The following is a 16,060-nucleotide window of genomic DNA, read 5'->3' as shown; positions in this document are numbered from 1 at the left end:
GTAGTCACTGCAGAAACATAGACTCTCAAATATGAAAGTTGACAGGAGTTTAATATCAGACAATCTGACTCTTCAGAAAGACTACCTCAGTATCATGCGTAGAATATGATAACTGGGGGCACCTGGGTGGCTCAGTGGGTTAAGCCTCTGCCTTTGGCTCAAGTCATGATCTCAGGGTCCTGTGATCAAGTCCCGCATCAGGCTCTACACTCAGCAGGGAGCCTGCTTCCCCCTCTCTCTCTGCCTGCCTCTCTGCCTACTTGTTCTCTTGTCTGTCATATAAATGAATAAAAATTTTTTTAAAAAATGATTAAATAAAATCTTTTTAAAAGAAAGAATATGGTAACTGTTGAGAAACTTAATAAAATCTACACCATCCTTCTGCTCCTTCTTTAGAGCATGTGATCAATTTTTCCACCATTTCTCCAAAAAAGGGGATCTTATTTTTTAAACCATTCACTTATTCAAATACTCTAAGAATGTAATTAACAGTTTTCCATTCAATTTTTGCTCAACGATTAGCAATGTTTCCTGATTTTCAACCTTTATCCTACCACAGGTAAGGAAAACATCTCATGATTTTTTCCCTTCTTAAAACCTTGTCACCTGGACCAAGAGAAGATTTTAAATCATTTCAGGCATGCCGCCGCTTGACTGTAAAAGAGCTATTCTATGCCCCCAAAGTTACACGTGTCCCTTCCTGACCCCAAAGGCACAGGGACTCAACAGAAGCAAAGGTCTCAGTTACCAGAATGGGACTTCATTACTTAGGGAAGAGTTGGGAGATAAACTTTTGCTGCTCACTGAATTTTCACCGATAAATAAATCCATCTGAACAGCAGAGGTTCCCTGTCTGGAAAGCACTAAGGACCCAGTCTTTCCACAGTCCTGACTAAGGGATGCTAATGCCTACTTGGTATCTGGGGAAAAGGCTGGATGAGAAAGAGGCAGATGACATGGTGGGGGCCCAGCCAAGGGTCTGCAACAAGCCCTGACCGGTTAGTCAACTTCTGCCACACCCCTCCCATCTTCCCCAACTCTCCACCTCCCCAAGGGATTACTCTGCGGGGATGTCCCATGAGCTCATTTGGGTCATTGTTCCACGGCCCCCACACACTGGAGCCTGCCCGGTAACCTACACATGCCATCTAAAAGGGATCGGGAAAGGTTTTCTGTGCAAGAAAGAACAAGGGAAACCGGTGAAGGGTGGGGAAGAACTGACCTGGATTGCCTGGCGGCCCTGCTGCGCGTCGGCCAGCAGCTGGATGGTAAGTGCCCGCGAGTCCTGCAGCGCCTCCTGGAGGTAGATGAAGCTGTGGCCCCCATGCCGGCCCATCGTACACTCACGGCAGATGGGCACCGAACAGGTGTCACAGTACAGATGCAGCACCTGCAGACCAGAGGGCGTACAGCCATTAAGGAGAGATTCGGGACTAGCAGGAAGGGGGCAGACACTGGGTGCTCTGTGGATTCCAGACCCTCAGCCAACTCCTTCCCAAATTCACAAGCACACCCCTATAGAAAGAGGGATCAGTGCAGTCAATGTGAGCACAACTTGCCCTCCCTTCCCACCCCCTCAGGGCCAAATCAAGGAAAAAAAAAACAGCCAATGCTGTCTGTCCACTCCAGTTTCACTCAGAAGTGTAACAGACACTCCAAAGGCAAAGATGAAATAAAACAATCCTCCTGCCTAAGAAATTTTCCCCCTATCTCAGATTAATTCTCCAGGAAAGCTCTAAGATTGTGTTTCCTTGGTCTGAGACTGGGGGCCCAAATGAAAAACATACCAGAAAAATCTGTCTTGCCACCCCAGCCTCTGGGTCTGTGAAACATGGCCGGGAACCAGAATTAAACACCCTCACACCACACCTTGCTGCCACCCTCTCCATCATTGAGATTAGCACAAAGTGCAAAGCATGGTTCTCCCAGACACTCAAGCAAGCCCCAGGCTTCAGCTTCTGGAGATAGTGGTAAGGTCAGCCAGCTTCTTGTCTTTCTTCTTCCTGCCAAGTTGTTCCAAGGAGCCGACCCTGCCAGGCAGCCCGTGCTGACAGAACTGCTTTATGCGATGTTCTGTATTTTCCCTGGGGCCCAGCATGCGGGGAGGGGAGAAGGGCTGGCTCGACCTCCACCTGCTGATAAATGAGGAGCTCTCAAAAGCGAAAGCTCCTTGACACAAAAACTGGGCCAGTCTAGCTGTATCCCTCCACAGAGCGGAGCACTCAGCACCACTCTCTGAATGTTTACAGGATTACTTTCAAGGAAGAGCAGTGCTTAAATTTGCCACTGGTACACCTGGGTGTGAGGGAAAGCCAGCCAACACGCAACAGGCAGGAAAGCGGTGTCCGAGGGGCTGCCTTCGCATACACAATCCGCTTAATCCCCAGATGAAGACAAGGGTCACGACGTCTCAGGGCCACACAGCAAGCAGGGGCAGAACAGGGAAGACTATGCGAGCCTTCTGAAGAGCTGGTTCCAAGACAGGTCTGACACCCACTCTTAAGAGCACTAAGCTTCTTACTAGGTATTCTGGAGTCCAGGGTATGAGACTTGAGGCAAGGTGGTTCTGTGGACAGAACAGGTGCTCACACCCGCCCAGAAGCAGCAGAGTGTTACAGGATGCGGAGTGGGGAGGGACAGCTGCAATGTTCCCATCAGAAAGACCCACACAGAAAGGTCCCCGGGCAGGAATGAGAATGCTGCTTCTCTTCTCTTCAGGTTATTTTTATAGATTTACTTATTTGAGAGCACGTGCTACAGTGGGAGGGTGGAGGAAATCTCAAGCAGACCCCCCACTGAGCGCAGAGAGATCATGACCAAGCAGACAATGACCTAGGTGCCCCCCCCTTCAGGTTATTTTATTAACTAACCAACACGTTGGCACCCAGCACGTCCACTAGGAGACGTCCACTAGGAGCTCAGTCAGGGAAACAGGCCTACTCCACTCAGGATTCAGAGTTAAAAGGGAGGTGAGGGATCCTGCATGGGTTATGCTTGCTTCTCTAGGAAATTTTGGATTCAGAAATAGGGAAAAGATTTAGGATATTATGTTCCTATTTCTAGGAAATGGTTCTGATGTGACGGGTTTTATGGACTCCACATTGTAAGAGGGAAATAGGATCAGCTTTGTGACTGGAGTAGGACCCCTTGTCCAGTACAGTACTTCCCCAGCAACCTCGGGAGACTGAAATCTGGTGACAGTAATTTGCTTTCAAGACCAATCGTGTTTGGGGACAGAGGGAGAGTGAGGATCTCAAGCACTCAGCGCAGAGCCTGACGCAGGGCTCAATCCCATGACCTGAGCAAAAGACGCTTAACCGACTGAGCCACCCAGGCGCCCCAAGACCAATTGCTTTTTAGAACTGGTTGACCATTTAAAGTTCATCTAATCTTTCTAATCTGAAAAAGCTAAAATTCTCAAGCTAACCTTAAATACTAATCAAAAGATGCTGATCTGGATAAACTTGGACGTATTCCTGGACACTCTCTTTACAATGTGGTGCTAAACGAACCCCCACTCCTGTTTCAACACTCAGCCCCATGCCTTCCCTTTGCTCCCTCCATTTGTCATGGGCATAAAGGCATCACTCTCACGCTCTGGGGAAGTGTGAAAACCTCCCATCTGCAGGTTTCTTTTAAATCAGAATGGAACATGTCTCCAAACCTTCTGTCCTCTGCCCCTGCCAAACAAACAGCTAAACCATCTCCTCTTGGTCTCTGTGTGGACTGAGTGGAGTCCCCTTGCTTTCTTTCATCTGTGCAAGCATAACGGCTCTCAAGTGTATAGTGAGTGGAGAAGAACCTGAGGCTCTTAGCCCAAGCCCGGCACCATCTGCCCATGGGGACATCTATGCAGTCACGGGACTGGGCTTGTCTTTTAAGCGAGACAGAGGTCTGGCCAGGTGCCTCAGGAGACCACCTCCATCCCTGAAATCCCAGGAACTCAACACCACAAACCAAAAGGCTCTGAAATAATTCTGGGCCAAGAAGGAAGCCAGGCACCAGTTATGTGACTGCAAGGAACCAAGGAGATTTTTCTGGGTTTTAGGTTTTTACAGTTCAGAGCCTGGATGATGATGTGCGTAGGCAAAATCCTGCAAATGGTAGGTTTTAAAGTATTCTGCAGAGGAAGTAGCCAGAAAAGAAATCCTGGTCAGAATGTGTGGCAACAGGGTGCCCAAGCCCATGGCACTGGGCCCCTCTAGATAGATACCTAGTCCCCAGAGCCCAAATACCTCTCAAGTGGGCAGTGGGGTCTCTGGATGCAGTCCTGCCTGGCATCATTTCGCAGGACTGATGCAGCTCTAAGTGCCTAGAGCACACTGTGATTTTGGAGGTGCCAGTGCTCTGCAGTTCCAGGAGGACTGTAGGGACACCACACTGGTTGACAATAAAAAGCTATGGGTGAGTAAACAGCATAGCCCCAGTGGTGTTTATAATTAATAAACTACTGACTTTTAAAACAGTGTCCAGAAACTGAAAATATGGTCAATTTTTATAAACCGTCTAGCTAAACTTTGGCATAAAACTCTGGGAAGATTTCACTTCCATTTGGAAAGCTCCCTATCTCCTCTACCTGCAATTTCTAAGGACAGAAACCAACAGTTTTGGAGCTTGTGAAAACAGGGGCCATAGGTAAGGGTACACATGGGTGCAATTCTCTCTGCAATAGCTGGAAGATTGTTTTAAAAGAATAAACTGGAACCTATGTCTTCCAAAGGGCTAGGAAACGTGGCAGAGGCCATGAACTGTGGCTCCGGAAAGGGGGGGTAGGAGTGGTCCTCGGGCAGCAGGAATTCCAGGGCCTGGAGCTGCCTGTTTGGGGCTTCCCGGGCAGATGCAAGACACGCCCCCTCCAACCCCCCTCCCCCCTTGCCTGGCGACAATCTGGCTGCCCTAGCTGAATGGAGCAGGCTCGACCTCTGACCTTGCAAGTGACCACCCTCTTCCCTGCCCCCAGCTTCCAGAACGCCCCACCCACTGCCTTCCTCTCCCATAATTTCTAAAATACCAGGCACAGACAAAGACCTAGGAATGTGGGCCCAGCAGGAGAGGAAGGAGGGAGGGTAAAGAAAAAATAAATAAATAAAAATACCAAGTTGGCAAGTTTACCTTAGCCAGTGCTTAAATAAAGTGCTCTGTTCGTGAACAAGACTGTGTATGCGTTTCTGGAATCGACTTTTTATACTACCTGTGATCCAACAAGGAACGAACACACACACACCCAGGGGACTCCTATATGAGAGAGCACACCATGCATCCTGAAAGAATGAGCCTCCAGTTTTAAATAGAACTACCCACATCACTGAGGAATGTCAACTGAAAGGACAGAGAGGCTCCTCGTCATCAAGAAGCCCTGATGGAAAACCAGTGGCTGCTGTACACTTAACGTTTTTGAGATTTTCTTTCACGTCCCTTCAAACAACCGAGGACATCTGGCCTCCCACAAACTCAGGCCTGGACAAAAAGAGGTCACCAGCGAGGCAGGAGGGTTTCTAAGCTTCCCACTACAGAAACAAAGTGGAGGATGCGGGTGACAACCAAAAGTGTTACCTGTGTCCGCCACCCTGAATGCTCTCTCCTATTAAAAGAAACCCAAAACACTAAACCAAGTTCAAGGAGTACAATCCAGCCAGTCTGAAACTAGGTCTATGAAATCACATCAAAACCAGGTTTTACTTGATTTAGGGAAAATATACAGAATGCCAGTGCTCCAAAACCATAGTCCAAACCAAAGGAAGAAGGAAGAAGTCCCTCCTGCCATCAATGGCCACGTGCTGCTCCAGAGCTGTGACGGGGGGGGGGGAGATCTGTACCCTCTCCATACACAATCACTACCAGCTCCAAGTCAGATCTGAGCTGAGGACTCGTTAAGGGGAGGGAGAGGGGCAGGGAGGGACAAGATGTGCTGAAGCATTAAAAAAAATTTTAGGAGGGTGCCTGGCTGGCTCAGTTGGTAGTGTGTGATGAACTCAGAGTTCTGAGTTTGAGCTCCACAGCAGGTGTAGAGATTACTTAAAAATAAAAACTTTATTTAAAAAAAAAAAAAAAAAACTAGGGAACATATATGCATTTTTTAGTGCAAAATGAATCAAGTGTAATAGTTTTTAAAAATCTCCCATTTCTCAACTCAATGTTTCTACATTTTTATGTAACCATCTAAAAATACGTCACATTCTATATTCTGAATTTTCTTTTCTTTTTTTGACAGAGAGAGATCACAAGTAGACGAGAGGCAGGCAGAGAGAGAGAGGGAAGCAGGCTCCCTGCTGAGCAGAGAGCCCGATGTGGGGCTCGATCCCAGGACCCTGAGATCATGACCTGAGCCGAAGGCAGCGGCTTAACCCACTGAGCCACCCAGGCGCCCTATATTCTGAATTTTCTTCAAGACACAAATACAAGTACATTATACCAGCCTTTTTGCAGTTAACTGTATTAACTTGGAGAGTATTCTGGATCAAGCTGCCCGTGGATATACCACAACTTATTTAATTAGTACCTGCTGATAGAATTTTAAAGCCATTTCCTGATTTTTAAAAAATCTCAAGCAATGTTGTATTGCATTATCCTTGTTCTTTATACACCTCCATTTCTTTCCATTTGGCAATATATACAATCGCTACCATCACCTGATGTGAGAGAAGCAAAATACACTTGGCAAGGGTGGGTAGTAAGGATTCTCAAACTTTAAGTCTGGTCAACCTCGACCCAAATAAAAAAGAAGGTTGTCAAGCACCGGGTTCTGCTCCTGACAGGACAAAATGCACACAAAAAGCCAGCAGGGGGACACCAGATGAGATAGTCAATGTCAGGACTGGGAGTGAGGGTCCACTTCCGCTTGGCCGGAAGGCTTCAGTGGACAGAGACGGAAAAGAAGCCCAGAAGAGGTGCAATAAAGCAAGCCTTGGGTTTGGTATCCTCAGTGGCTGCTAAGGAGATTGTCCCAAATGCAGAGGCAGGGGTGACGCAGCAGCTAGTTGGGGGTGTCTCTAGTGGTGGGCAGTGGAAGGTATCTCAGACAATGTACACAGAAAGAGGTGTTAAGAATAAAAGTAATATTTATTAATCCCAGAGGGTATTGTTCAAACACCCAGTGGCACACACTTTGAGGTCCCATACAAATCCACGACGCCCTTTCTGGAGTTCCAAAATCCAACAGGCTCTGGAAACCGAATGTGTTTACATAAGCTATTTGGCAGCAAAACCCAAACAGGCATGAAAATGATTTATGACTTTTACCTATACCACTGAGTGTGACCGTTCAAGCACGTCACTGGAGAAAGGCTAATACTCGTTATTTTGTGGTGCTGTTCCTTAATATATATGTATATACACAATATTAACTTTCTAAACTAAGAAATCCTTACATGTCAAGGCACATCTGACCACAGGGTTAGTTAGGGTAAAAGATCTGGGCTGCCTATCTGGCCAGCTAGCTGAATGAGATTCATTCCCAAGCTAAATTAAGTCAAGACTACCTGGAGGTGGAGTAGGGTGTCCAAGTGCTTTGCCCCAGCCAAACTAGGGCCAGAGCAGCCTACTCAGCTCCAGACCAAATGTTTAGGCTCGATGGACATGGCAAACTTGAAAAGGGAGGGTTGAAAACAGAGAGAAACACTGGTAAGCTCTAAGCTCTAACAGCTTCAGACTCAATGCAGCAGGGGTACCAACAGAGAAAAATTTCTTTGAAGATCCTGAAAAGTCATGTGCTGTTCTCCTGAGGTTTCTGGGCCACCCCAAAGCCGTATCAATGTTCCCTTCCCTATTTATTTTTTTAAGCAATCTCTATCCCAATGTGGGGCTAGAACTCACACTCCCCTCCCCAGATCAAGAGTCACATGCTCCTTGGACTGAGCCAGCCAGGTGCCACGCCCCTCCCCTTTTAGGAGAAAATTTCACACCTCCAATGAACACTGTTCCCTCTCTTTCCAACACCAACTACCACCTTAGCAGGACCCCAACTCACAAGGCTTAGTCAAACCCTTTAAAATATTTTTAAAAATAAATAAATAAAAGCTCCTTTCCCTCCCTACCACCTGCTTTCCTGCTATGGGACCAGTCCCAAAGCCCTATAGTCAGTCACACGGATCCCCAATTTTATATTCTAGCAACCCTGCCATGTTCCCTTGTCTCAGGGACCTCATACACACTGTTTCTTCTCCCTGGAAGGACCCTGCCTGAGCACACAGCTTTTGATACTGATATACACAAAACCAAAATCATTACCTTTTTAAAACTAAAAACCAAATAAAAAGGCACAGATAATTAGATGAGTAAATTGTTTCCAAACTGAATGCCTGAAGTTGGCTGAGCTTACTTGCAGATTTGATAAAAAGAGAGATAACCCAATCTATGGTCCCAGAATGTCAGAGTTACTAAAAAGTATCAAAGTGAGTTCATCCTGGGAGAAAACCCCTCTAGCACTGATTCTTAAAGATGAACCCCCAGAGAACAATGCCATCCTGGGAACCACAGCACACAAGGCCTTCCAGTTTTGCCAGAGTCACAGACAAAACAGGTTCATAAATCCTTCTTACCATAGCCATCTCCTTATGTTTAAAGCTGAGGGTACAGGGGACTCCTGGGTGCCTCAGTTGGTTAAGCATCTGCCTTCTGCTCAGGTCATGATCCCAGGGTCCTCGGATCAAATCCCACATTGGGCTCCCTGCTCAGCGGGGAGCCTGCTTCTCCCCCTGCCTGCCACTCCCCCTGCTTGTGCTCTCTGACAAATAAAATCTTAAAAATAAAGAAAGAAAAAAAGCTAAAAAGAAAGAAAGAAAGAAAGAAAGAAAGAAAGAAAGCTGAAGGTACAGCAGTAGACCTGACTCCTCAAAGGGCCTGTCAGACACAAAAAAGGATGACACGGCGGAAGTTGTTTTTCTGGGTTGGAAAACCCCCCAGGTGAGCTCTAAGGGGAGGGTTGGGTCAGGAAGGAGGCATGGGCATTTGGAGCAGGAAAACCAACATGCAGAAGACAGCAGCTCCTCCCACGCTGGGCTACAGTTTGCAGTTCTCCGAGCCTTTGTGAAGTCACAAGAAGACACAATTTAATTTTTTTGCTCCTTTTAGAAAATATGTATATTTACTTAAATAATCTCTCCCGGGGCCAGTGGGTTACAATCCCAGGTCCTGGGATTGATGAGCCCCACATCGGGCTCCTCTGCTCAGCAGGAAGCCCGCTTCCTCCTCTCTCTCTGCCTGCCTCTCTGCCTACTTGTGATCTGTCAAATAAATAAATAAATAAAATATTTAAAATTAATTAATCAATCAATCCCCCACCCCCCATGAAGTGCCTGGCTCAAACTCATGACCCCTGGGTCAAGAGTCACATGATCTTCAGAGCCAGCCGGACATCCCTAATTTTTTAAAGTATTAATCATGAGGTCACTAAACACTACGTGTGAGACACTATACATGGCACCTCTGGGGGTGTGGAGTGGGGAGGCAGCCAAGCCTCTGTTCATCCCGTTTCTCCTCCCTGGAATAATCTCCCTGTAGCAGCTCTATCCTTCTTAGTCCAGACAGAAAGTCAGGCTCTGCCCCCAGCGACAATGAGGGCAGGACAGTTATGCCCTCCTTGAGCCTGCCTCCATCCTGCTTCCTCCCTGCCTAGCACAACTGCTGATAAACTCATTCTCCGGCATCTGCCCCTGGGGAACCCAACCTGGGAGAGCTCCCAGGCTTCCTGGACTATTTATTCATTTGTCTCCTGTAAAGACTCCGGTTTTCAGGCAGAGCCCTGTTATCTTTACCCGCCCATGCAGCTTAAGGCACATTCCCGGTTTACCATACCCACCAAGACCCCCAGGGTTTACTGCCCACTGCCTGGAGCTTCTCCCACACTTTCTGAAGGCCTTAACAAGGGCCCCCGCAATCAAGGAGTATCTTCTTGATGGTGGCAAGTGACACATTTATGCTCTGGGGTTCCCCCAACAGATCAAGTTACATTACATGACACTAAGTGGCACTTTGAAACAGGCCAGACCTGTGGGGCTCCTTGGTAGCTCTGTTGGTTAAGCATCTGCCTTTGGCTCAGGTCATGATCCCAGGATCTATGTCAGGCTCCCTGCTCAGTGGGCAGCCTGCTTCAACCTCCCTCTGCCCCTCTTCCTGTTCATGCGCTCTTTCTCCGTCAAATAAATAAAATCTTAAAAAAGAGAGAGATGGGACGCCTGGGTGGCTCAGTTGGTTAAGCACCTGCCTTTGGCTCAGGTCATGATCCCAGTGTCCTGGGATCGAGTCCCACATTGAGCTCCTTGCTTGTCAGGGAGCCTGCTTCTCCCTCTGCCTCTGCCTGCCATTCTGTCTGCCTGTGCTCGTTCTCTCTCCCTCTCTCTCTCTGACAGATAAATAAAATCTTTAAAAAAAAAAAAAGAGAGAGAGAGAGAGAGAACAAGCTAAAATTGCCTCCGCCCCAGGGAGGGGCGAAGGGAGGGCAGAGGGGGAGAGAGAGAGAATCTGTAAGCAGTCTGACAAACCCAGAGATCCGTGTGCTGAGCTGAAATCAAAGAGTTGGACACTTACCTGACAGAACCACCCAGGCATTCCCGCAATTGTGTTTTGGATTACTGCCTACCAAACATAGTTTTAATAAACTCGTTTACTTAAATAAAACTGGACTATTTAAAAATTCTTCCAGGTCAAAAGCAGAAATAAAACTTCGGTACCAACAAAGAAACGAATCATAGTATATCTGCACATTTTTTCAGATTCCAGCATTTGAAAAGATTATGCTTGCCAGGGAAAAGCCAAAATCAAAAAAGATTATACTATTAAAGGGCACACTTGTGATGAGCACAGGTGATGTATGCAAGTGCTGAATCACTAATACTGCACACCTGAACCTAACACCATACATTAACTAACGGGAATTAAAAACTTAAATTAAAAAATAAAAAACCACACTTTAAAAAAAAGGGACAGGGACACCTGGGTGGCTCAGTTGGTTAAGCAGCTGCTTTCGGCTCAGGTCATGATCTCAGGGTCCTGGGATCGAGTCCCACATCGGGCTCCTTGCTCAGCAGGGAGCCTGCTTCTCCCTCTGCCTCTGCCTGCCACTCTATCTGCCTGTGCTCACTCTAGCTCTCTCTCTGACAAATAAATAAATAAAATCTTTAAAAAAAAAAAAAAGGGACAAGCTAGGTATTAAAAAAGGGTGGTACAGAGAATTGCAGTTATCTTCTAATAAGTTATAAACTGTTCAAATGTATTTCTAAAACTTCAATAAAATGAGAACTGTGGAAAAAAATAAAAATATACTGCATAATTTCACTCCACCCCTCCCCAAAAAAACCCCAAGTAAGTGAGGGAGGAAAATCCTCCCGCTGACAACCTAGTGTCCATGAGTGGGGTCTGGAGCCTAGACTCAGTGGTGCAGCGCTCTTCATAGCTATGGACCTAACAAATACTCGTGGAGCCCATGAATGAGTTGCTCCAAAGGCCCCACATAATTTACTTCTAAGAGGTTATTACCATTCTTCCCACAATGTTCCCATTAGGTATTATTTTTCCTTTGCTCTCCACTGTAAGTATTATCTCAAGTTCTATCTCACAAGAGGCAAGAGTTGGACTAACTCCCCCAGAGGTTTTGAAAAAATTAGAACTCTGAGCCCCATTTACAGCCCCACGGGCAGCCAGCGGTCATACAAAGCCTTACGGAATCCTCAGCGTCCCAGCCGCCGCCCCGGCTTGCATCCGACCTCTGATGTACTGATGAGTGGCCCATGCAGCTTCTAGCAACAGATAAAAGAGAGCTGTTCCAAAGCTGAGATCACTGCTCACGTAAATTATGGATTTTTAGACCAGACAAGAAAAGATAGATTTTGACATAGATGCACAGCTTTCCTGTTGCCGCCAAGGTCACAAAAGGCAGTTTTAATCTGGAACAAAGTAGGTGGTGCTCCGGGGCTGACTTAATATAACGGCCAGACTCTGTAGGTGGCCATGTAACTCAGCCCTCACCTCTTCAACAGTAGGCAACATTGTGCACCTGAAACCTTTTCACTCCCTTGAAGAAAAAGGGGTTTCAATTGCCTCTGCGGCTGAGATCATGTGGACAGGTGAATTTTTTTTTTTTAAAGATTTTATTTATCTGTCAGAGAGAGAGAGGGAGAGAGAGCGAGCACAGGGAGACAGAATGGCAGGCAAAGGCAGAGGGAGAAGCAGGCTCCCTGACAAGCAAGGAGCCCGATGTGGGACTCAATCCCAGGACGCTGGGATCATGACCCGAGCCCAAGGCAGCCGCCCAACCAACTGAGCCACCCAGGCGTCCCTGGACAGGTGAATTTTAAGTAAACACACTCATCACCTTGGGGGAAACTGTCCCGGGGAGGGAAACAGAAATAAAGACTGAGGTAATAACCAAAAAGTAAAAAGGGGGAGGGGGTTAAACATTACTAGCCATATTTTCTCCTTCCAACACAACAAAAAATTTTTCTTTTCTCTCCCCATTCCCATTGTATTTGCGTATTGCGTAAGCTGGACTCCTAAGTTCATTACTCTGCCCTGGGTAAGAAAGGTCCAACTCTGGCCTTCCTGATGGTCCAAGGTTACAGGGTCACATCCACTGACAGTTTTAAGACAATTTTAAGTTCCTTAACTAAGCGATGCCTCTAAATCAAGAGGTTAACCAAGTATTTAATTGCTGCAGAAATTTTATTTTGATCTGGACTTGTCTGTCAGGTATTATCTAAAATGGCAAGAAACTGGGGCGCCAGGGTGGCTCAATCTGTTGACGGCCTGACTCTTGGTTTTGGCTCAGGTTATGACCCGGGGAGCGTGGCTCAAGCCCTGTGACTGGTGTTTCTGAGCTCCACACTCCAGAAGGGGCTCAAGACAGCTCTCTAGTGCAATGGGGTAGGGGAAGGCCCTGGTCGTGTCAAGAAATGGATGTCCTTTTTTTTTTTTTTTTTTTTAAAGATTTTATTTATTTATTTGGCAGACAGAGATCACAAGTAGGCAGAGAGGCAGGCAGAGAGAGAGGAGAAAGCAGGCTCCCCGCTGAGCAGAGAGCCTGATGTGGGGCTTGATCCCAGGACACTGGGATCATGACCAGAGCCAAAGCAGAGGCTTTAACCCACTGAGCCACCAGGCGCCCCTGGATGTCCTTTTTAAGCCTTCTTCATGTTAACATTTGTTAGGCAACTAATTTTTTAAGGTTTCATTTATTTATTTGACACAGAAAGAGAGATCACAGTAGGCAGAGAGGCGGGGAGAAAGTGGAGAGAAGCAGGCTCCCTGCTGAGCAGAGAGCCCAAATCAGGGCTGGATCCCAGGACCCTGAGATCATGACCTGAGCTGAAGGCAGAGGCTTAACCCACTGAGCCACCCAGGTGCCCCGTGTTAGGCAATTAATTTAAGGCACCCATTCCTTCTTTTCCAACAATAGGAAACCTAGTCCCATGGACAAATGCCAATGGAGCACTAGCTAGCCAGAGCGAGGTCAAGCAAGAAAACCAACTTTAAAGAGCCTCCTGCCACTCAGGCTGGGAGCCACCAGAAGAACAGGAGCCAAGGGCTGACTCTGATCCCTGCAGTTTACTGGGCAGGTCTCCCCATTAGAGTCCTATCAGTGACCTCTGGAGTCCTAAATAGGGCACAGGTAGGGTAGGGACAGGAAGCTATTCAAACAAGACATGCAGCCATTTCTGATTGAGACCATTAAAACTTTAAGGCCTTTAAAGGAAGGGTGTGGAAAGAGAAAACAAGCTCAGCCAAGGGTGGGACAAAGAGCCTAGGCAAACCAGCAGAAACTGGTCCGAGGGGAAAAAAGAAAGCTGGATTCCGGTTTTTAGCGATGAGATGGGCAGACCGCCTGGCTGGTAGTGCTGAAATCTTAGGGACAAATAGGGATAAACGTACTGGAGCAAGGAGAGGGTCAGCTGCCAAACCAGGAATGGTCACTGGCCAGAACGAAGGCCAGAAATGGAGCCCTAGTCCCTTGAAATTCACCCCTCTTTCCCACAGGTGTGCAAAGCATTTAAAACATCAGTGCTCTCAAAGCAGCACTGATTACCACGGGACTTGGCCAGGACCAAGTAGAGCGCACACGCGAGAATCAAGGCATCACACCTAGGCCAGCAGGATTCTTAGCAAGGAAAGGCCAACCAACTAGTTCTAAGATAAAATCAGAAAAAAGATCAAGGTGTGGGGACACTGCAGGTAAGACCACTGGAGTCAAGTTCCGTGTTAGAAGCCTGTACAATGTTTTTTTCCTCTGATGAAATGATTTGTCATGTCTCAAATGTGGAACTTTTCAGAAATCCCACTAAATGAAGCCTGTGGGTGGGCAGCTCTCAAACAGCACCCGTGTGAAGCTAGCAGAACCTGCGGGCAGCGTGCCAACACTGGCTCAGTGAGCAGTGCATCAGGAACCCTGACCTCCTGCCTTGGACAGAGGGGTGCGTGACAGACCCTCCTGACCACCCCACTACCCAAGCATATTTGCAAGGATACACTCTTGAGCTCATAGGAGGCCGCGGGGGTGGGGGGCAGGCTAGAATGGGGAAATCTGCAAGTCCGGACTTAGCCAACAGCCAGGGGCTATCAGTTACGTAATCTAAAGTCTCAGGAAGAAAATAAGGGAAAAGAATGGCCTTCCAATTGGTCTCTACTTGGGTCCTAAAATTCCTGACTGCCTTCATCGCGCCTTGTTAGTCACTTCTCTTCTGGCTAGCACCTGTACCAGAAAATGTGAGGTACAAGGCAGGAGAGATTTAAAGACAGTTGACCCTTGAAACAACATGGGGTTTAGAGACAGTGAACCTCCCCCCGCCCCCGCACGCAGTTGAAAATCCAGACTCTCCAATAGCTTAACTAGTATAGCCTACTGCTCACCAAAAGCCTTATAGAGAATAGTTGATGAACATGTTCCCTACACTGTACGTAGTATATATATATACTGTGTTCTAACAAAGGTAGAGACAAAAATATTAAGAAAATCATAAGGAAGGGAAAATATATTTATAGTGCTATATTTATTAGGAACAAAAAAAACCTTCATTACGTGGGCCCATGCAGTTCAGACCTGGGTTCTGGATTCAACTGTAACTGGCTGCAACAGATTCTCAAATTAGTCTATTTTGAAGTTCTGGACCACATGGGTTTTCATTCCTTTTTCCTTCTACCACATTAATCCCACTGCAACAAAACCACCTTCTCCATAAGGCATGGACCTGGGAGTCTCAGGCTGGCCTGTCCCCCTCTTTGGTCGGCTATGGGAAGCCTCCCTGTCTCCTAACACCCTCCTAGATGTTCAGTTTCCTCTGTTTTACAGAGGGCTCTTATACTTGGCCTACCCTAGTGCAGGCTGAAGTCCTTGAATCTGTCTCTGAGGCCACAATACCCTTTTATCAAGTGTGCTGTGTTTACTAATTTTTTTTTAATTATCTACACTGGATTTAAGGCTCTGGGCTAAGAGCCTTGGGAGAGTTAAAACAACAACCGAAGAAGCTTCCAGTCTCCTAGACACCTTGGTTGGTCCAGTCTGGTGAGCCCCGGCCTGCACATGCAGCACCCACTTTAAATCTCCAAAGTGACCTCATTTGGGAGCCCACCTGAGAGGATCGGTAAGACAAGTTAAGGAATTAACCAAACTACATGATATTTGGGGGCAGATTTAAAAAACAAAAACAAACAAACAAACAAAAAACCCCGGCCATCCAGAAAAGTTGTACCAAAGGACTTCCTTCGTAGTATTTATTGTGGTTGCATGGCCTTGGGGGTCGGCCAGGTAAATCAGAAATGGCTTCTTTCAAAGAATGGGATGGAAGGACCACAGAAATGGAAGATTTACAAATCCAACTAAAAGGACAACTTTAGCAAAGCAGCACACTGTTCCTGGCCCATGCATGGGGGAAGAATCTGGAGTAGATTGGAGGGAAATGTGAGCTGGAAGCTCATGGGCCAGAGAAGAATGAGGGAGGCAGGGAAAAGCCTCCTTGCAGGAGTGTCAATGACAGCTGGGTGCCCTTGAAGGGACAAAGGTTACAGTGCCTGTTGCGGTCATCCATCCAGACATGGAAGGAGACCCAGGGCACAATGGGGCCACCTTACATTGAGG

The 16,060-nt window shown here is 47.1% G+C and overlaps 1 protein-coding gene across 1 annotated transcript in view; it reads right to left on the bottom strand.

Annotated features, from left to right (window-relative positions):
- Positions 1-16,060, bottom strand: part of TRIM71 (tripartite motif containing 71) — a 70,017-nt gene that overhangs the window by 21,449 nt on the left and 32,508 nt on the right. Inside the window, exon 2 of the mRNA XM_047741477.1 lies at positions 1,223-1,390. Within this exon, the coding sequence (XP_047597433.1) occupies positions 1,223-1,390 (168 nt within the window). The remainder of the gene's footprint in view (positions 1-1,222; positions 1,391-16,060) is intronic.

Source organism: Lutra lutra, chromosome 1 (genome assembly GCF_902655055.1).
Source record: "Lutra lutra chromosome 1, mLutLut1.2, whole genome shotgun sequence".
Lineage (NCBI taxonomy): Eukaryota > Metazoa > Chordata > Mammalia > Carnivora > Mustelidae > Lutra > Lutra lutra.
Note: the sequence above shows the minus strand (reverse complement) of the source record. Positions and strands in the feature narration are given on the sequence as shown.